This window comes from Lachancea lanzarotensis, scaffold LALA0S04, assembly GCF_000938715.1.
Source record: "Lachancea lanzarotensis genome assembly LALA0, scaffold LALA0S04, whole genome shotgun sequence".
In the NCBI taxonomy this organism is placed as follows: Eukaryota; Fungi; Ascomycota; class Saccharomycetes; order Saccharomycetales; family Saccharomycetaceae; genus Lachancea; species Lachancea lanzarotensis.
Genome location: NW_019212882.1, coordinates 431270 through 452025, shown reverse-complemented (window position 1 = coordinate 452025; position 20756 = coordinate 431270). Strand labels below are relative to the sequence as shown.

Genomic DNA, 20756 nt, shown 5'->3' with positions numbered 1-20756 from the left:
TGACTGGTATTTATACCCAGAAAAAGAATGTCCGTGCCCCTTGTGCGGGGTAAAAAAAAAAAACTAAATTGGAATTTTTTTGTGACCAAAAGCTGTCAGAATGGGACAAAATGATCTCGATAAGGATTATGTCAGCACAACATCATGAGCTCGAGATTAATTGAAAGAATAAGAGCCATGGTGAAAATAATGCATCTAGAAGGACACATAAGGAAGGTGGTAAGGGCCCTGGGTAGAAAGGGCGCTGGGTTTGGGTGATGTGAACAAGAGGATTAAGATGCAATCTATTCTTGTTCATGTTGAATCTTACCCAAGGACATATGGCAGTGGTCGAGAATTAGTTAATGGACCTCTTCTTTGATAAGTGCTACTTTCGAAGCGTTTTTGAGAACAAAGGAAACGGAACAGAGACGATGGTTGGTTGATACACACAGAGATGTTGGTTCGTCTATGCTTGTGCATTCCAGGCTGAGCAATGTAGATCATCTGAAATTCCGGTGGGATGCTTATCTTTCGGCTCGTTCAATATGATATGTCCAATCTATGATGACTGACAGCTCTTCCTCGAGAACCTTATAAGAGAGGGCATCGCACGAAAACCGGAGTCCACCTTCTTCGAGCACCTGGAGCATATCCATATCAACGCCGATCATGAACAAAGAATTGTCTGACACGGCTGCTAAAGTACCAAAAACCTCAATCGAAGTCCTGCGGCTGGACGAGGAAAAAGAGTTCGCAGATGGTGGGCTCAATGCGTACTCGGTAGTGGCAGGGTGCTGTCTGGGACTGGTTTCCGTTTTTGGAATGCTCAACGCAGTAGGTGCCATCCAGGCGTATGTTTCCACCCACCAGCTTCGCACAGTCGAAGCTTCGACTATTTCGTGGATTTTCGCCCTGTACATTTTCGCTACTTATGCTTCCAGCATCCTTTCGGGCTGTTATTTTGACCGTAACGGATGCAAATCTTCCAAATGGATCGGGTGCGTGCTCACCATCGTGGGGGCCTTTTGTTTGGCTGAGTGCAAAGAGATTTACCAGTTCATTCTTTGTCTGGGTGTCCTCTATGGCACAGGATCTGGTATCCTGATGACATGTTACGTATCCACCGTGGCAACCTGGTTCAAGCACAAAAGGGCCCACGCCCAGTCTCTTGCTGGACTTGGCGGGTCCATTGGTGGTGTTGTCTTCCCAGTTATGCTTCGGAAACTTTACTCACAACTGGGTTATGCTTGGGCAATTCGCATCTTTGCATTTCTTATAACGGCGTGTCTAATTCCTTCTATGTTGCTTACACGGGAAAATGCCACGGTTATGAACTACCAAACAGAAAAATTGGGCTGGAAAGAAACTGTTCGCGTTTACATCCGGTACGGCATTGACTTGCCAAGTTTGAAGGACAAAAAATTTCTATTTTGCGCACTCGGTTGTTGTTTTGCGGAAAATGGACTTTTGGTAGCATCTACTTACTTCCCCTCATATGCTCTATCCACAGGCGTTTCCGAAAGCACATCCTATACTTTGATCACGGTGGTCAACGCAGCTGGAATCCTCGGTAGAGCCTCCGGCTATATAGGCGATCGTTACGTGGGCCGCATGATGATCATAACCATTGGTCTGCTTCTCATGACCGTACTTTCACTCGTCCTCTGGCTTCCTTTCGGTCATAAACTCGCTGTCCTGTACGTCTTTGCAGCACTATATGGCATCTTTTTCTCCTCAATATTGTCCCTGGTGCCGATAGCTGTTGGACAAATCTGTAAAATAGAAGAGTTCGGCAGAAGATACAGTATGATGTATTTGATGACGGCATTAGGAAGTTTGGCTGCGATGCCCGCGGCGGGTGCGATTATAGGAAAGGGAACATCAAAAGATTATCAAATGTTTATCGTCTATTGCTCGTTGCTCACATTCGCAGCCGCTGCGTGTTATTTGGCCACGCGCTTTCTGGCAATTGGACGTAGCAAGAGAAAGTTTTGAAAGACACACTTAAGTTCAAGGGAGATGGATAGTTTCAATAAAAATATTGCGTCCTCCATCTCTGCTACACATGTTGAAAAAACTCCGAGATGGGGAGGTGAACATTGAGCTCCACGGTGAGAGCTCAATGTGGTGGAGGTTACATTACATCGGACAATACTTTGCGAGAGAATACAGGCGTTACTGTCGTCACATATCAATGTGGGTCAACATATATTAAGGACTAAGACTCACACATCTCTCAACCATTGACGGAATCGGAACTTGCTGGAATATAACGTTAACAAGTTGATATTCATTGATAAATGGTCTCTGCGGAGTCTGCCTATTTAGTCAAATAGGACAAGTTATATTCTTTTAGTGATTGCTCTGGTACAGTGCTCGGACTTTGAACAACTAGGTCTGAACCACTTATACTTTTTGGGAAAGCGATGACATCTCGAATGTTATTTGTTCCACACATCATCGCACACATTCGGTCAAATCCAATCGCGAATCCAGCATGAGGCGGGGTTCCGCTTTCAAATGCCGTCAACAAATGGCCGAATAGCCTTTTTGGGTTCTCTATCTTGAGAATTGACTTGAACACATAATTTTGCAGCTCAGGATCGTGAATCCTTGTGGAGCCTCCGCCCAATTCTGTACCGTTTATCACTAAATCGTAATGCGACCCGGTACATTTTAAGGGCTCTTGCTGTAGTTTGGCTAAGTCTTTCAGATTTACCATGGTGAAGGGGTGATGAGTTGAGGTGAATTGCTCATCCAAATATACTGGAAAGCGCTCTTTTGTATTTCCCCGCTGTAAGTCCTTCTCTACAGGCGCGAAAAGGGGAAAGTCGATGACCCAAGTAGCAACGGCTTCGTTACATTCTTTGTATTGTGCCGCGCCACGTTCTGTTTGAGTCACAAGCTGTCTGAGGCGCCCCAAGGGAGTGGGGTTCTCGAAAAGTGAATGTGTTGCTTGTCTAGTCGCACCGCAAACAATGTCTCCCTTTTTAAGGTTCAAAAAGCGTGTCATCATCGTAGTGTTTTCGAAATTAGCAATGGCCATGAATTCTTCAAACCACTGACTTTCCATTTCTTGCGAATCGATTGGTACGACTATCGGAGCCCTTGAATTATATTGATGTTCATCGGAGAGAACGGACCAGTTTTTGATGTAGTCGTCCGCAGAGTCGAAGGCATTTCGGAGCACCAAAACCTCAAAAATTGGGAAGTCGTTATTCTCGACGCTGTAGGCCTTAAATTCACTCAGATCAAGGATTTTGAGATTGGGGAATCTGAGATCGGGCTTATCGATTCCATAATGTGTCATTGCTGTACTGTACTTCATTCTGCTAATGGGCTGAGTATCTGTCACGGGAACTATTCTACCACTGTGATCTAGGGTGCGTAAGGTCCCTACAGAAGAAAGCTTATTCCAAACGTTGGCAACTGTAACTTCCACTTGTTCCATTACTTGCTCACCCGTTGCGAACGCCATTTCTATATCAACTTGGGTGAACTCTGGTTGCCTATCACTTCTCAGGTCCTCGTCCCGGAAACAGCGAGCAATTTGGTAGTAGCGTTCAACACCACTTGCCATGAGCAGCTGCTTGTATTGTTGAGGACTTTGCGGCAGTGCGTAAAAAGCGGGTTTGCTGTTGATCTCAGTCCGTGTTGGAACTAAAAACTCTCTAGCGCCTTCTGGTGTCGATTTGAATAAAATTGGGGTTTCGATTTCTGTGAAAGCGGCACCGTTCAAACTCTCTCGGACCATTTGTGCAATATCATGACGTTTTCTCAAATATGATTGATATTTTGGCATACGAAGTTGCAGATACCGGAATTCCGGAGGATAATTCCCTTGTTGCTTGTAATCTGACAGCTGAGACGGCTGTTTACCGGCTTTATTCAAAGTCTTCAACCGGGATAATTGAATTTCATACTCCTGTACCTCGTTTCCGTTGCTTGTCTTTTTAGGACTCAGAAGTCCCTCCACTTGAACCACATCTTCGACGTTGGCGGTCTTCAAGAGTGACTGCGAATCCACTAGCTGAATTTGATCACCTTTGGTATCGCGCAGAGTACCAAAAAGTAAACTTTTCCCCACCTTCCTGGGCTTTTTGTCAATCCATCCATTCAAAGTAACCTTGGATGAAGGCTTTGATTCCAGTATACTCTTGATGCTAACGGCTTTGCTGGTAAAGCTGAACTTTTCTGCGATTTCGCCCGAAACAAATTTGCTGGAATAATATCTCCTGTGTAGGCCTAACAAGGCCAATTGACTACGTAGCATATTTTAAAGATGCAGCTTCTCTTTCTCACCTCTTGGGAGCCAACCCGACTCGGTTTGTCGTAGCTAGTTTTTCTTAACCTCATCTATATCAATTTATAGTGCGCAGTGGTTGATGATGTATATTACATATATTTACAAGCTTGAAACGATACTTCATCTAGCTTCGAGAGGAACAGCGGTTTGAGTATCAACTCTGCTTCCAGACCCACAGATTACACTCACCAGATAATGAAAGGGAACACATCAATGTACCGTGACAGCTGATATCTATAATTGGGTTCTCACCATGCTTGTCTTGAATTCTATGTAGCATGTGCTTAGTCTGAGAGTCCCAGCAGACGATTTGTCCTGTTTCTGTGCCGCTCACAACGATGGGATCATCAGTCTCTCGCTCGGGATACAAAAAATCCATGCCACACGTGTATCGAAGCGAAGCGGACTCTTCCGATACAAAGGAACGCACGACTTTCCCTCTTACGAAATCCCATATCTTCAAAATACCGTCTAGAGACTTCACCAGTAGATATTTACCATTAGCGGAGAAACGGACTTGCGAGATAGGCACAACACCGTTTTCCCTTTGCCAATCCTTATCGTACGTAAGTGTTTTGAGACAGTGGCCGGTAGCCGTGTCGAAAATTCTGATGAGTCCATCGTAAGACCCTGAAGTCAGAATGCTGGCGTCGTGCGGTGGCATGTCTATGGAGACAACGGGCTCTGAATGGGCTGAAAGTGTGCGCAGTAACGTTCCTGAAAGAGTGTCCCAAATCTTGATGCTTTCGTCCATAGAGCAAGAACAGAGCAGGTTGCCCCGATGTGTGAATTTCACAGCCGTGACGGGAGCTGTGTGACTCACCAGACGATGGAGTTCTCCAAATGTGACATGTGTAATTATCACTGTGAAGTCGTCAGATGCTGTGGCGATGCATTGCGAGTCTGGTGACCAGCATAGATCCGACAATGGCCGCGAGTGTAGTGTAGAGAGTCTTACAAAGGATTTGTCCTTGATATCGTAAACGTCAATATCGGTTCCATTACAGAGAGCGATTTTGAGCCCGTTCGGGGATATTTTTGCAGCGGTGAAAAAAACCTGTACCGATTCCCGAGGTTGCGGCTGTCTGACAGTATCAGTCAGCTGAAAATGACCCATAGGAGTCGATACTTGTGGTGCTGAACCGGCCTTCTAGTAGAGCGTCAAAATCGAAATATGTAGTTTGCAGAGAGAGATCCGTATGATATGATAAATATCTAATTTACAGAGGGTCACGTGACAATATTAGTCACGTGAAGAGAAAACGCAGACTATAATACTGTACAACTCTACAGGTGTAGTAGCGTTTGAGTCCTTGTTGCACATTGTTAGTTCATAGAGCATTAAATGATCTTCCCGATTGTCAGAACATCGATTAAATTTATTTAAATGTATTTTTCCCAATTTTCTCAAAATTTAACCGTACAAAACGACTTCCGCTCACGGTGGCGAATAATAGAAGATTCATTAGAATTAGCTCTTATACCAACATCTTAATCGAATCCTAACAAGATATCCAAGCTACAACGTACATCAACAATGAGCATTGTGCCCAATCAGAACTACCATACCAATGTTTCGTCCCTTTCTGGCTCTCAAGTGGCTTCGAATGCCGCTCCTGCGCTCCCAGACACCTTGAGAAGCCAAAATGGCGGTGCCGCGCCGCTGACGTCTCGTATCAACGGGAAACATCCATTGGAGGCGAAACTACAAAACTGGGACCAGACTCAGCGTCAAAGAGACTTGCAAAACTACCGCCAGGTGTTTGGGCTCGCTGAGCCCATGAAACGCGAGATGGAGCTGGCCATTGTCAGAAACTCCGATTTCGCTCCTTTGTCATCTGGAACGGCCGGAATGCACGAAGACATTTTGCTCAACCGTGAGGCCAATGTGGACTGGGAGGATATATACCCAGGTTCAAACTCAATGGGCAGTGGTGGTGTGTCGCTTGGAGCAGACGTCCACGGCGCCATTGAGAAGTCACTAAACATATAATAGGAGTGAGCCCCAAACAAAAAAATAATGATAAGAAACCACCGGGAATCCATTGTTGCAAATGCTTGTGCATTGTCCTTAGCCAATTCCAGAACCCAATGATTGTGAATAGTCAGTGGAGACTCACACAGCTAACACCGTTGATAACGATACTCCAACATGACCAAGGTCACGAATAAAGCACGTGTATCTCAAATCGCTTAAGACGAGAGCTGCCGATTTTTTTCGACTCGTATCAAACTACCTTGTTTTTTTTTCTGTCTTTCTCATTTTCTCTCCAGATCGCGCTGCCAATAAAAATTTTTCGAACTCTTACAGAGAGAGCACACGCACACTGTTCTGTTAACGCTGGTGAATTTTTAAAGGATTTATATCCAACTCTACTAGAATTTCGAGATTTTATTTTGGTCTAGCTAAGAGCAGACGTAAGCAAGCAAGCATTGAGTTGATAAACAGGAGTTTAAGAAATATGGATCTTCACCAACGTACACATCAGGAGAATTTAGGATCAATTGGCTCGCAATTGCATGGTATTCCGGTCGACACGACTGGGTCGTCATCGTCGACACCTATGCTGAATGCGGGTCGCACTCCTGCGACAAAGCCAACTTCGCTTTTGGATAATCTAGGCACACAGCGTTCTAGTTCGCCGTTTCTGACTAACGGGGATAACTCGTTTTTCGCACGGCAGGCATCATCGGTTCAGCAACAGCAGCCGCAGCAGCAACAACAGCCTCAAATGACGCCCAGTCATAGCTATGGCGGACTGCATGAGATTCCGGGGTCGACTTCGGCTCCGCTGCTCGACTGGGGTAGTGGTAGTGGTATTGGCCAAGGCTCCATGTTGGATGTTGCATCGGCCTCAAGCAACGGTTTTGCTAGGGTCCCGCCAGGACCACCGCCGCCGCCGGGCGTTTATGGGTCTCAGCTGCCGGTAGTCGAGTCACAATGGAAATATATAGATTTCCAGGGTGTTATCCAGGGTCCTTTCCCCTCGCAAGCTATGTCCAATTGGTACCAAGCTGGCTATCTCCAGTCGTCGTTGCAAATCACTCGCATTGCAACGTCTCCTGAGCCTTTCGGAATCAATGATGCTTTCACTCCCTTGGGTGATTTGATTGCGAAAGTGGGCGACTTTTCAGATCCTTTCTCGAAGTTTGATTTTATCGTGGCTCAAGCGCAGGCTCAATTCCATGCACAGTATCAGCCAAATGAGCATCTTCCGTCGCATACTCCAACTATCCACCGTCCAACTCTCTTCGATGATCTTGCCTTGGATAAGAAGGAAACTACCTATGTTTCCGCCCCATTACCATCTAACGTTCAGAATGCTACCACGTTTCTAAATGGATCTGACTTTAATATTGAGGCTCCGGACTACACTCATGGCGAATTACTGCGGATGCGTGATAGTGATGGAGGCTACTACCACGAAACGGTTTCCCAGGTCCCCATTGATAAGTATATCGAAAAGGAAGCCGCAAGATCTAGAACTTCTGATGCCCCACTTTTCAAAGGAAGGCACAAACTAGATCAAGAAGCTGTTCAAAGGAGACGCGAACATGAACTCGCTGTCAAGCAAAAGCAGTACGAGCAGGTAACACCTATAGAGAGTGTCACTCAAGAATCGTTACCGGCGAGTGAGGAAACTGTGGTGGCAGTAAACGGTTATGAACCAACGCAGGTTGCATTTACTGAATTAGAGGGTATTGCAAAACAGCGTCAGAAGCAACAAGAAGAGGCAGAGCGTCGTGGAATCGCCGATGAGGCTGCTCGCCAGCATTTGTTGGCCCAGGAAAAAGAACTTGCTGCTCGAGAACAGCAGGAAGCAGAGGAACAGGTCAAGCGTGAAGAACAGGTCAGACGCGAAGAAGTGGAGAAAGCTCGTGCGGAGGCAACTTCATCGAGAGCATCTACCCCGGCACTTTTATCTGCCAAACCTGCCCCTTGGGCCAACAAGGGAAACCCAGCCTTTACAGCACCCTCGTTAGCTGACGTTCAACAGAAGGAAGCTGCCCAGCGGGCAAAGCGTAAGCAAGAACAAGAACAACAGACGCGGGAGCTTGCGGTGAAACTACAACAGCAAGTCATGATCGAAGAATCCAGTAAGCCAAGAATTGATTCGATCGCGTCATGGGCGAGCAAGAAGAATGGTATTTCTACCCAAGATCAATTGAAAGCCCCAGTAAAAACGATTGAACAAATTCAAAAAGAGCAAATGGAAGAGAAAAAGTTTTTGGAAGAGCAGAAACGACTCTGGGAAGAAGTTCAAAGGAACGCCAAGCTTGGTGCGTCTAACCCTAGCACCTTAACTAATGAATGGACCACTGTCTCCAAAAAGCAGGCAGCTGTCAATAAAGCTGGTATTGCCAACAAGTTATCCAAACAACCAAGTGCAAATCTAAATCCTGAGAAGCTTCGCTCTATGAGTGCAAACCAAGCCAAACAAGTAGGTTCTTCCACCAGCATCCCAACTTTAAAGACAAGAGCTGTTGCTGCTCCTGCAAAACCTACATCCAATTACGTTGGAAACGCGTCGACTTCGTTGCGTCAAGAGTTTTTGAAATGGAGCAAATCACAGCTTAAGTTGTCAGCTGACGTAAATGTGAATGGTGTTTTAGACGTTTTACTCAGTTTGCCAGCTGGCCCAGAATCCAAGGAAATCATTGCCGATACAGTTTATTCCAACAGTCCATCCATGGATGGAAGACGATTTGCTACTGAGTTCATAAAAAGACGTGCCGAATGCGAAAGCAAACTCACGGATTCGATGTCTTGGAGCGAAGCTTTGTCGATGCCCGAGGGCAATGCTGAGGATTGGGAGTTCCAGGTTGTTGGCAAGAAGAAGAACAGAAAGCATTAAGAGGTTTGAGATTTCGCAGTGAATCCAAGATTAGTTCACTTACACATTGTGTAGATTGATAAAAAAAGCACAAGAACTTTGCGCAGTCACTTGTATGCATTTTTGGTAGCTGACTTTTTCTTCAGTAATTTCTCGCTGTTTTCATTCGTTAATGCCTATGTATAAGTAAATACAACTACTCAATGAGCTTGCCTGTGCTGTCAAAGTTCACCTGCCACTGTTTCGAAAACACTTCTTTACGTAGCAAGATGGCTTGGAAGCGTCTTTTCAACGCCTGGTTGAAACAGATTTCTTTGCTAACGGCAATGAAAAGCTGAGGCCAGCCTGGCTGCATTAGTTCTGCAGTTTGAACCGCATCTTTGAAGTCTAGTTCCACAATTTTCACCTCGTTTTGGTACCGTTTCCAGTACTCTTCCCCGACACACCCGTTCTTGTACAGCATTGTTATCTGTGGTTCGCTTTCTTTCAGCTTCAGCGTTCTCCTGATGGCTTCTGCTCCACGGTTGAGAAGCGCAGCCTTGAGCACTTTCTCGTGAACCTTGGCTTCGCCACTGTCATTCATTTGTTTCAACTCGAAGTACAGGTCCCTGGCAATCGATTCGTCAAACAAAGAGGGCAGTTCATTCAGCTCTTTGACGGTTTTTTTGCGGTAATGCGATGCAAACACGATCAATGATATCACCAAGATCGAAACATATATCAAAGGTGTGTAAAAAGACACCGCTTTCATTTCCACGGTGCCAGAATCATCCTCTGTAAATGTGCTGTTGTGTTGGGTATCATTGAATGACATTGGCGGTGGATCTTAGCAGTGACAGAGAGGTTTTGACAAGACTTAAGAGCGTAGTTTAGAATAAAGTAGTAGTGTGTGTCCTGTATTTTTCAATTCGATATATAGGACTCAAGATCTAATAAATCGAGATATCACCATTTACGAAATAGTCTGGCGGTTAAATAATGAAAGTTATAAAATGAATATTGGCGAACTTCGTTAAACTACGATACACAACCTGTTCTGAAAGTGTCAGGTCCAGACCAGTACATGTTGATGATGGGAATGTCCTAAATTGTAGCAGCGTGATCTTGAAGATTATAGGATTAGTTTAAAATGTAGTGCTTTTTTCACCTCAAACATTGAGAGATCGTATGGAGAAGGAGTGATTGTTCGAATTTGACGTGAAGAGGACACAGCCTGAACTTTTTCTTTGCAAACTGTATATGGAGATGAGTTCAACAAGACGTCGGGTCACTAGCCTGAAATTTGGATGCAAAAACACCCCGTAAGACCCCAACAATTGACGACACCAAACAAAAGACCTGATGGCAAAATTATCTCAGTATCTTTGTTGGAAATAGCAATTGAAGGGATCATGGTCTGCGGGAAAGCCATTACTCGGGCTTGTTAACGTTTCCTCGAAGACGTTGGAATATCGTGGCCAATGACACTGGCCCGCGGATTTGTTCATCTAATCCAATCTACATTGACACCGGGGAAATAGATAGCGCTCGGACAAACAAAGATGATGGAGCTGACGGAGTTTCCACCAGACACACCATGTCGACATCAAATCAAACATTACCACCCCATTTTGATCCATTGCATTATGCTATAGAGCTTGACTGCTGTGATATCCAGAACAATGTCTTTCACGGAACTGTTTCCATAAACTTTCGAGTCAATGAACCCTCAAATAAGGTCTTCTTGAACCTGAGAGATCTCAAGCTTCTGAGTTCAGCGATTGAAGAGGAAAATGGGCTCCTCATAGAACCGGACTCCATCAAATATGACGAGGTCACTGATGTTGCCATATTGACCTTTGTAGAAGAAATTCACGAAGAATTCACTTTGAAAGTAGTTTACCAGGGTGCTGTGCAAACTAATATGACCGGATTTTACAAGTCCGAGTATCCAAGTCCTCAAGATGGTACGACTAAAGCCATGTATTCAACTCAATTTGAGGCCACCGATGCAAGGAAAGCTTTCCCATGCGTAGACGAACCTGCGCGTAAGGCGACTTTTGACGTCCAAATAACCGCTTCATCTGAACTTACTGTCCTATCTAATATGCCGCTAAAGACATCGTTGGAACTAGACAATGGAATTACAACCGTGCACAAATTTCGCACCTCTCCCAAAATGTCCACGTACCTTGTTGCATGGGCATTGGGGGAATTCGAATACATTGAAAGACTCACAGATAAATGTATCTACCCCTGTGAGAATGGAGATAGTCGAGACGTTCAAAAACTTCCAGTAAGGGTCTACGCAGCCAAAGGAAAATCGCAACTGGGTGAATTCGCCTTGGAAGTTGCTACCAAAGTCATCGATTATTATTCCGGCCTTTTCGATATACCGTATCCGCTACCCAAGCTTGATTTACTATGCGTTGAAGCTTACTCCCACAATGCCATGGAAAACTTTTCCCTCATCACTTTTAGACCAACTGCTCTTCTGCTTGAAACGTCTGTTGATGCAAGCAATCCGCTGTCCCTTCAAAAGATAGCCTACGTTGTTTCCCATGAAATTGCTCATCAATGGTTTGGGAATCTTGTGACGATGAAATGGTGGGACGAGCTTTGGTTGAATGAAGGCTTTGCGACTTGGATAGGGTATTACGCTGTAAATGAAATGTTTCCAGAATGGGATGTTCCATCGCTAGTTATGTGCAAATCTCACGAGGTCGCACTAGAGCTGGACTCTTTGAAAGAATCCCATCCTGTGAGGGTTACGGTGAAAAATGCGAAGGACATAGACCAGTTGTTTGATACCATATCTTACCTGAAAGGCTGTTCACTTCTCGAGATGGTCAGCGAGTTTCTAGGGGCTGATAAATTTATCAGAGGCGTCGCACAATATTTGAAGCGAAACGCATTTTCTAATGCTACCATGGATGACCTTCTTGGAAGCGTAGGCGAAGTATGCGAAATAGATCTCGTGGCACGCTTGAGCAACTGGATTTTGAAAACTGGCTATCCGCTTCTGGTCGTCGAAGAAACACACGATAATGTAATACGTTTGAGTCAAAAAAGCAGCTCATCTGGCTCTGACTCGTGTAAGTGGTGGATACCGCTCATGACGAGCAAAGCTTTAACAATAGGAAAATCCGAACTTTGGGACTCTTCGATGAGTTTCACAGAGCCCAACAAACTGATGCATTTCAATGCTAATGGTTATGGCTTTTACCGCGTTGACTACAAAAGCAAAGCCCTTTTATTCGAAATCTGCAGGAATATAGATGCCCTATCGTCACGCGGTAAACTTGCTTTGATACATGATGTAAAAGCGACAGCCAGTACAGAGGTTCTTCTTGAAGTGCTAACCTACTTCTTAGAAATTCAAGACCCTTACGACTACTACGTGTGGGCTGCTATTTTGGCGACATGCTCCGAGCTTCTGCTGGTGTTTGGACAATTATCTCATTTTTACAGAGAAACGGAATCCTTCATAAGTCTGATTGTAGAAACTCAGCTGGAAGCGGCACTTTCATTTTTGAAAAACCCAGATTCCATCTTAGCAAGCAGCTCTGATAAAAGACGTGCTCTGAAAGCTCAATTTTATGAGCAGATTCTGTTAGCGGCGGGCAAGGTATCTAATGAACGAGTTGTCACACAATGCGAGTTGCTTAACGATAAGAAATGCAGCTCCATCACCAGGCAAATAGTATTGTCGGTCATTCTGTCACAACCTAACACATCGCCCAAGACATTCGATGATGTCGTCGACCAACTCAAAACTGCAACATTGGCCAAGAAAGAATCTCTACTAGGAATACTGGGAAAAGCACGTAACCCGATTCTTTTTGGCAAGATTTTTGGATTGATTTTCCAAGCAGAACCCATGGATGTTCAATTTTTAGCCGAAGCCATGGGCTCCAATCCAGATATTCGCTTAGATTTGTGGCAATTCATCAAAGACAACTACACTCGCATTTGTGATAGAATTGGTTCTAACCCCACAGTTTTGGAGAGGTTTGTGAGGTTTTCACTGAGCAACATGGTTGGCTCGTCTTTGAAGCTCGAAATAGAGCACTTTTTTGCAGACAAAGATGTGACCACTTTTGACAGGGCACTAAGACAGACTTTGGAGAAGATTGAGAAAAGCACCAGTTATGCAGATGCCAATGCATAGGGTGGCTTGACGTTGCAAGTAAATTTCTCGTCTGTGATTTGCAAAACGTTCTCAAAAGTCACAAACGTGCGATTCCAAAAGTTGTCATAGCGACTATCTTGGCCAGCCTAGCGAAAAGGACTCTCACAACTCTATTATTTCTCTACAGGGATGAATTTTTATCAACTTACTAGCTGAAATGGCACTTTCTTACAAATCAAACGAGTCTGAATAAGATTTGACTATGAAATGTGAATTGAGAGTGAAAAGTCCCGACAGAGTAAGAAGGGAATATCGACTAATCAAAAGAGGGTTTTAAACACTGATGCTCGCCGGAAGGTCTGACCAATGCTACCGCTGTCACTCACAAGCTCAAACCGACCATCACTTCATCCTACGACACGAAATTAGAATGTGACAGAGTATATTATATCTTCAATACTTCCTTAAACCTTTAGTTGCCACTAAGAACACTCTGATCACACCTTGAGGCTCCACGCACCATGATTCTTCGATTCAGAACTCCAGATGGAATGTCACGCATTGAATGCGAGGGCTCTCAAAGTTTTGATGCAGTTTTGAGCTTACTAGCTCCAAAATTGAGTCCAAATGCCGATTTGAATACTTTGAAAGTTGGTCCCGGGCCGCAGCAGATGACGCTTGCACGCGAGATTTGTAACCTTAGCATTGCCCAGCTTGGATATAGTCACGGTGAGCTTTTAAATGTCAGCTATGATAGAAATGAGAGTGCAACTCAGCAGTTGACAGAGGGAGCTGCACAAGGTGCAGTGAAAGACCCATCTCAGACCAGCGTAAAGATTAGTTCTTCCAAAGAAGCTGGACCCCTCAAGATCAAAGAATTACCTGTTGACGAAGAACTCCATAAATTGGATGGGTTGATACCGCGGAAGCGATCACCTCTCTGCAGACACGGTGATAAAGGGATGTGTGAATACTGCAGTCCACTCCCCCCATGGGACCGGGGGAACCAAAGCGAGCATAATATAAAGCATATCTCATTCCACGCACACCTGAGACAGCTCAATGAACAGACGAATAAAAAAGGAAGCGGAGGCTCTTACATACCGCCCCTTTCGCAGCCCGATTTCCGCATAAACAAGAATTGTCCAGGTGGACACGAACCTTGGCCTCGAGGCATCTGTTCCAAGTGCCAGCCATCGGCTATAACGTTAAAACAGCAGGATTTCAGAATGGTTGATCATGTTGAATTTCAGACAAGTGAGCTTATTAACGAATTTATAGACAGTTGGAGAACCACGGGAACGCAACGGTTCGGCTTCATCTATGGCCATTATGCTCCCTACAGTGCCACGCCACTTGGGATAATAGCCAAGGCAGAGGCCATATACGAGCCTCCTCAACACGATGAAGCAGACGGTTTGACTATGGATCCCGAACTTGTTGAGCTTGAAATGGCCAGGATTGACGCGGTTGCTCAAGACATGGGACTCTCACGTATTGGGATGATATTTACAGATTTGACGGATACGGGAAAAGGGAACGGTTCTGTGTTTTGCAAACGTCATAAGGACTCTTTTTTTTTGTCGTCCTTAGAGGTAACGATGGCCGCGAGACAGCAATTAAAGACACCCAATGCATGCAAATTCAGCGAACAAGGATTCTATTCGTCGAAATTCGTCACTTGCGTAATTTCCGGTAACATCCAGGAAGAAGTTGATATTTCTACGTATCAGGTGTCGACGGACGCGGAGGCCCTGGTTCAGGCTGACATGATTACTGGCTCGACACATCCTTCGATGGCGTACATCAACGATACAAATGAGGATCGGTACGTTCCAGAGCTCTTCTACATGAGAAGAAACGAGTACGGTCTGTTGGTAAAAGAAAATGCCAAACCTGCATTTCCGGTAGACTATTTGCTGGTTACTGTGACGCACGGATTTCCCACGGCGGAGGCTCCATCGAAACCTTTGTTTTCAACCGTGACAGGTTTCCCATGGGCCAATCGGCAGGTCCTTGGTCACTCCCAGGATTATGCACAGCTGAAGCAGTACTTGTACGAGGCTGCCATGTCTGGTGATTTCCAACTACTGCAGGAGAAACTATCGAATTTCCATTTCCTGCTATATGTGCATTCGCTACAGATTTTAGGGCTACAGGAATGGCAGCTGCTGTGCAAAGCGGCAACCGGGGATTCCACTGCCGTGTTCCAGCTAGTAGACTCACCAGAATGGCAAACTTTGATCATGATTTTACAAGAGTCCGTATAGGCATGAAAAGCATGCTATGAAAACGACGGCTAACAAGCAATTCTACAGAACCGGATACACACACACGCACACACACCTTCTCTCTCTCTCTCTCTCTCTCTCTCCCCTCCCAAACCAAGCACAAGACGCTTGTCTCGCATACCTCCGCATCTCCATCACGGCATTTGTCCAGGAACCCGTTTTTCATCTCAATTTGACCGTTGAACCCGGAAAAGATTCGCATTTTGAACTGCCTTTACAAGCTCTACAATTAAACACTGGACCAACCTGCCACCTCAACTTTTTCCCGCTTTTCCCTTCCACTTCCTCTCCTTCTCTTCAAAATCTGTCTTCTGGTTCTGTCGTCTGTTCTGGAATTTTCTAGAATTATTCACTCTTTATAGTCCAAGTTCACCATCGTGGACCTTTATATATAATGAGCAAAAAATTTTAGATCTTCAAATCATCATCTTACATCTGAACAAACCACTTTCTTGGAAAACTAGTCAAACAACACAGACGTTAGACATTTTGAGATGAGTACACCATTTGGTTTAGATCTAGGTAACCACAACAGTGTTCTGGCGGTGGCCAGAAACAGAGGTATCGATATTGTGGTGAATGAAGTGTCAAATCGTTCGACCCCATCGATGGTTGGATTTGGACAAAAAAACAGATTTTTGGGAGAAGGTGCCAAGAACAAGCAAACGTCGAACATTAAGAACACCGTGGAGAGTTTGAAGCGTATTGTCGGGTTGAACTACGACGACGTTGACTTTGAAACCGAAAGCAAATACTTCCAGTCCAAGTTGGTCAAACTTGACGACGGGAAGATTGGCGCCCAGGTCAGACTTGGCGGCGAACAAGTGGTGTTCTCCGCTACCCAGCTTGTGGCCATGTTCATCAACAAAGTCAAAAGCACCGTGGTGGAAGAAACTAAAGGCAAAATCACGGATGTGGCTATCGCTGTTCCAGCTTGGTACTCTGAGGAGCAACGCTATGCGGTTGCAGACGCTGCTAGAATCGCAGGTCTCAACCCTGTTAGAGTCGTGAACGATGTGACAGCAGCTGCCGTCACCTACGGTGTTTTCAAGAGCGAAATGCCTGAAGGCGAACAAAAGCCAAGAATCGTGGCTTTCGTCGACATTGGGCACTCCACCTACACCTGTAGCATCGGTGCTTTCAAGAGAGGCGAGCTTAAAATCCTCGGTACCGCTTACGACAAGCACTTTGGTGGTAGAGACTTTGACCGTGCCATCACCGAGCACTTCGCCGACGAGTTCAAGACCAAATACAAGATCGATATCAGAGAAAACGCCAAGGCTTACAACAGAGTCATCACTGGCGCCGAGAGATTGAAGAAAGTGTTGTCTGCTAACAGTACGGCTCCATTCTCTGTGGAATCCGTCATGAACGACGTGGATGTTTCCTCGCAAATGAGTCGTGAAGAATTGGAAAGCTTGGTTGCACCTCTATTGGAACGTGTTACTGACCCAGTCACCAGAGCTTTGGCGGAGGCTAACTTGAAGCCTGAAGATGTCGACTTCGTCGAAATCATTGGTGGTACTACCCGTATCCCATGTTTGAAGAACGCCATCTCCGAAGCTTTTGGCAAGCCATTGTCCACCACTTTGAACCAAGACGAGGCTATTGCCAAGGGTGCTGCCTTCATCTGTGCCATCCACTCCCCAACGATGAGAGTGCGTCCTTTCAAGTTTGAGGATGTTCACCAGTACTCTGTCTCTTACTCGTGGGACAAACAAGAAGAGGATGAAGACCATCTAGAGGTTTTCACCGCTGGATCCCAGTTCCCTTCTACTAAGTTGATTACTCTGCACCGTACTGGTGACTTCTCCATGGAAGCCAGTTACACCAACCCAGAAAAGCTTCCAGCTGGAATCCCAACTCACATTGCTAAGTGGAACATCACTGGCGTGAAGATTCCAAGCGGACAGTCCTCTGTCCCAGTCAAGCTAAAGCTAAGATGTGACCCATCTGGCTTGCACATCATCGAGAGCGCATACTCCGTGGAAGACATCGAAGTCGAAGAAGAAGTTCCTCGTGCTGCTGATGCTCCAGAGGATGCCGAGCCTGAGTACAAGAAGGTCACCAAGACCGTCAAGAAAGACGATCTAACAATTGTTGCTCACACTTTTGCACTACCAGAAGAGACATTGAACGAGTTGATTGAAAAGGAGAATGATCTTTTCTCTCAGGATAAACTTGTCGCTGAGACTGAAGACCGCAAGAACGCGCTAGAAGAATACATCTACACTTTGCGTGGTAAGCTTGACGAAGAATACTCTACTTTCGCGTCCGATGACGAGAAGACCAAGTTGAGAGACATGCTAGCAAAGGCTGAAGACTGGTTGTACGAAGACGGCTTCGACTCTACCAAGGCTAGATACATTGCGAAGTACGAGGAATTGGCATCTTTGGGTAACATGATCAGAGGTAGATACCTTGCAAAGGAGGAAGAGAAGAAACAAGCTTTGAGATCCAAGCAAGAATCTGAAAGAATGGCTGAGCTAGCTGAGAAATTGGCCGCTCAAAGAAAGGCTGAAGCTGAAAAACAAGAAGAAACCCCTAAGCCTGACGCCGAGGGCGATATCGATTTGGATTAAGCTTAAGTGGAATTGGGATCATCTCCCGTGCATGTACGATGGTAAATAATGATAAAATTATAACTTTTTGAAGCTCTGTTAAGAACTATGGATCATCGCCGTTACGTAAATCCGCTAGCATGGTGTTGATGGTGAAGACGGTTGGCCAAATTAGATTATTTTGCTAATCATCTTGCTGTTTACGATATAAATCAACCGGGTCTAAATTCTATGCTCTCCATGCAGTCGAGCTTCCTTTCTTTTGCCCTCAAACTCAGCGAAAACACGGATATATACTGGAACGTCATCCCAGCCTTCGTCTGATTCCGGTTGACCTGTTTCGCTAGTAGCAGCTTTCTGCCTCTCTCTCAGATGCCTTTGTCGTGCGTTTATAACACTTTGTGGGAGGCTGCCTTCTCTTGGCGGAAACAAGGACGCAGTGCCTCTATTCCTCTGCTTGTCAATTTGGATTTTCGCACTCTTGAACTTGGTAGGCACGTTTTGTAGATCCAAAAACTTTAGTGGAGGCTCAAAATCGGCGGGCCAAGTGGCATCTGTTCCTTTCAGTCTTTGAGAGGCCTCTTTACGTTTATCTTTCCATTCTCGCAGATCTTCGTTGTACATTTCCCATACACAGTTCACACAGCCTGACATACAGCAATTATCGGGTTCCGGAGGCTTTTGGGGCACCAAAATGCCAGCAATTTTCCGGGTCTGACCTCTGACGACACGACTGGAGGATCTGGGAGGATCCCCCTTGATTCTGCCCCCAAACACATTTTTCATTCTGTCCTCTTCTGAACCCAAGTGCTGCATACTATTACCTTCAAAAGTCATCCCAAGTTTATGACAGCCATGCAAATACCGTTGAGGCACATTTTTTAAAATAGCTCTCGGAAGCATTGGAACCGGAGGGTGCCGTCCGAGATCTTAGACGTTTGATGATAGTTTCTAGTCGCCGGATCTTTCGTCTTTTACCATAGGTATCTCACAATTATCATCATTCGGAGCTGGGAATCATCAAGGCTTGGTCACGAGATTGACGATATCTTTATGGGTATTCCAAGGTATCCATTAACGCTGCAAGAAGTAAACACCTCCTGGACTGTAATTGTGATTCAGCTATTCTTACCTTGCTTCTGACTTATTCGGTTCGCTTCCAAATCTCCTTCTTTATCTTCTTCTTCATCAAGAGATCCGAAGTTTTTGGATCCTTAGCCAATCAGAGCTGGAGGCTTGAATGAGAGACTTTGTAATCAAATCAAGATACTCATCTTCTGGCTTCAAAAACGAGGAAATCGATGTCTTGAAAATCTGAACATCAATCGTAGAATCATCGTTTCCCATTCTTTTTCTCTTGTAGACGCTTATTGGTGTGTTATTTTACTGACATTACAACTCCGGAAGTGACTGGAAAGCAGACCGGACCCATGTTCTGGTTCTAGTATAACAGTCTAGCGAGTCCACCGGGCCCTTGATGTTCCATTCCGTATCGCAATATTCCCATTCGTGTGGTTTCCAGCCATCCTCAATCCAGATCCAGTCCGGACTTAGGGACTCTTGAAACTCCCAGGGCGAAAGGCTTCTGGATAAAGTGCTGCCTTGCCCCGTACTGTACTTCGTCCTCTCATAAGTCAACGTGTTGTGAGTCCAGCCGTCCAGCGGCCATTTGCGTTGGTTTTCGTAAATTCGATACTCGACAACCAGGACTTTGACCCAATGGTAGTTGGGGTCCCCTTTCAATTGATCGCATCCATTGGAAATAGCCTCACAAACGAATTGCTTCAAACGCATTGCGTGTTTAAGATCGTCCAATAGATCTAACTCTCTTGGCACTGCAACGTCCAGCGCATCTTTTATTACCGTGTAATGATCAGAGATTGGGTCTTTTGACAAGGTGGTACGTTGCTGCTTGTATAAGGCAAAGAAGACTTGCCGAACAAACAAGCTACGCCATACCAAACGTAGAGTGCACTGACACCAACTCGAATGGAAAATGAGGCCCGCTGTCACAAGAAATTTCACATAGCTTTGAGTGGACACCATATAAGTAGATACCAGCCAGTTTAGAGGCATCAGTATCAACACTAAAGATGCCAATTCGCGTTTTCGAATTCTAGAAATTCGACCCACGTCGTCACGCATCCTTTCAAGCTTGTAATGCACATTTTCCATGATTACCACGATATCATCCAGTGTAGGAGGCTCTTCTTGCTTCAGTTCATGTACCACACTTGAAATGTAATACAAATACGATAGCACGACAAAGACGAGACTCATAAGGCCAAGCCACGAAGCGACCAATGCCTTGATAATGTTGGAGTACCTATCGAGAACCTCACCTAAATTTACCACCATCGTCAAAAGCACCAAGTAGATGAATGGTAGCCAAATATCATCACAACACCACATTAAGTTATTCAGTAGCCCATCGAATATAATCAAAAATGGGTACAGCTGGTTTAGGGCCCATGACACCTGCGGAGCCGTTGAATATGTCAAACCGGCTTTCTGACCTTGTTTCTGCACCAAATTTGCGCGGAAAACTCTACCGTTTTCTGCCATTGAGGTATCAGAAGCCTAGCATATAAGTACAGTATTTGGAAATAATTCAAAGTTTGTTATTTCAACCCTTTTAAGTTGAATCGATGTTCGAGTGAGGTTTAACTC

At 45.1% G+C, this 20756-nt stretch overlaps 11 protein-coding genes across 11 annotated transcripts; 6 read left to right on the top strand and 5 right to left on the bottom strand.

Moving 5' to 3' along the window:
- Positions 1–651: 651 nt before the first annotated feature.
- LALA0_S04e05402g (LALA0S04e05402g1_1) lies at positions 652–1977 on the top strand (the record flags this gene model as incomplete). The annotated part of the gene is made up of 1 exon (XM_022772800.1): positions 652–1977. The coding sequence occupies one exon, from the start codon at positions 652–654 to the stop codon at positions 1975–1977; it is 1326 nt and encodes a 441-aa protein (XP_022628228.1).
- A 325-nt stretch (positions 1978–2302) lies between these two features.
- Positions 2303–4255, bottom strand: MSD1 (LALA0S04e05380g1_1; the record flags this gene model as incomplete). Its single annotated transcript, XM_022772798.1, has 1 exon — positions 2303–4255. The coding sequence occupies one exon, from the start codon at positions 4253–4255 to the stop codon at positions 2303–2305; it is 1953 nt and encodes a 650-aa protein (XP_022628227.1).
- Positions 4256–4442: 187 nt separating this feature from the next.
- On the bottom strand, positions 4443–5405 carry SWD3 (LALA0S04e05358g1_1; the record flags this gene model as incomplete). Its single annotated transcript, XM_022772797.1, has 1 exon — positions 4443–5405. One exon carries the CDS (start codon positions 5403–5405, stop codon positions 4443–4445), a length of 963 nt encoding a protein of 320 aa, XP_022628226.1.
- A 420-nt stretch (positions 5406–5825) lies between these two features.
- UMP1 (LALA0S04e05336g1_1) lies at positions 5826–6281 on the top strand (the record flags this gene model as incomplete). The annotated part of the gene is made up of 1 exon (XM_022772796.1): positions 5826–6281. The coding sequence occupies one exon, from the start codon at positions 5826–5828 to the stop codon at positions 6279–6281; it is 456 nt and encodes a 151-aa protein (XP_022628225.1).
- A 469-nt stretch (positions 6282–6750) lies between these two features.
- On the top strand, positions 6751–9144 carry LALA0_S04e05314g (LALA0S04e05314g1_1; the record flags this gene model as incomplete). The annotated part of the gene is made up of 1 exon (XM_022772795.1): positions 6751–9144. One exon carries the CDS (start codon positions 6751–6753, stop codon positions 9142–9144), a length of 2394 nt encoding a protein of 797 aa, XP_022628224.1.
- Positions 9145–9319: 175 nt separating this feature from the next.
- On the bottom strand, positions 9320–9937 carry SEC66 (LALA0S04e05292g1_1; the record flags this gene model as incomplete). Its single annotated transcript, XM_022772794.1, has 1 exon — positions 9320–9937. The coding sequence occupies one exon, from the start codon at positions 9935–9937 to the stop codon at positions 9320–9322; it is 618 nt and encodes a 205-aa protein (XP_022628223.1).
- A 762-nt stretch (positions 9938–10699) lies between these two features.
- LALA0_S04e05270g (LALA0S04e05270g1_1) lies at positions 10700–13273 on the top strand (the record flags this gene model as incomplete). Its single annotated transcript, XM_022772793.1, has 1 exon — positions 10700–13273. One exon carries the CDS (start codon positions 10700–10702, stop codon positions 13271–13273), a length of 2574 nt encoding a protein of 857 aa, XP_022628222.1.
- Positions 13274–13755: 482 nt separating this feature from the next.
- On the top strand, positions 13756–15504 carry NPL4 (LALA0S04e05248g1_1; the record flags this gene model as incomplete). The annotated part of the gene is made up of 1 exon (XM_022772792.1): positions 13756–15504. The coding sequence occupies one exon, from the start codon at positions 13756–13758 to the stop codon at positions 15502–15504; it is 1749 nt and encodes a 582-aa protein (XP_022628221.1).
- A 515-nt stretch (positions 15505–16019) lies between these two features.
- On the top strand, positions 16020–18107 carry SSE2 (LALA0S04e05226g1_1; the record flags this gene model as incomplete). Its single annotated transcript, XM_022772791.1, has 1 exon — positions 16020–18107. One exon carries the CDS (start codon positions 16020–16022, stop codon positions 18105–18107), a length of 2088 nt encoding a protein of 695 aa, XP_022628220.1.
- A 201-nt stretch (positions 18108–18308) lies between these two features.
- Positions 18309–18989, bottom strand: DPC25 (LALA0S04e05204g1_1; the record flags this gene model as incomplete). The annotated part of the gene is made up of 1 exon (XM_022772790.1): positions 18309–18989. The coding sequence occupies one exon, from the start codon at positions 18987–18989 to the stop codon at positions 18309–18311; it is 681 nt and encodes a 226-aa protein (XP_022628219.1).
- A 489-nt stretch (positions 18990–19478) lies between these two features.
- PEX32 (LALA0S04e05182g1_1) lies at positions 19479–20651 on the bottom strand (the record flags this gene model as incomplete). Its single annotated transcript, XM_022772789.1, has 1 exon — positions 19479–20651. One exon carries the CDS (start codon positions 20649–20651, stop codon positions 19479–19481), a length of 1173 nt encoding a protein of 390 aa, XP_022628218.1.
- Between the last annotated feature and the right edge of the window lie 105 nt (positions 20652–20756).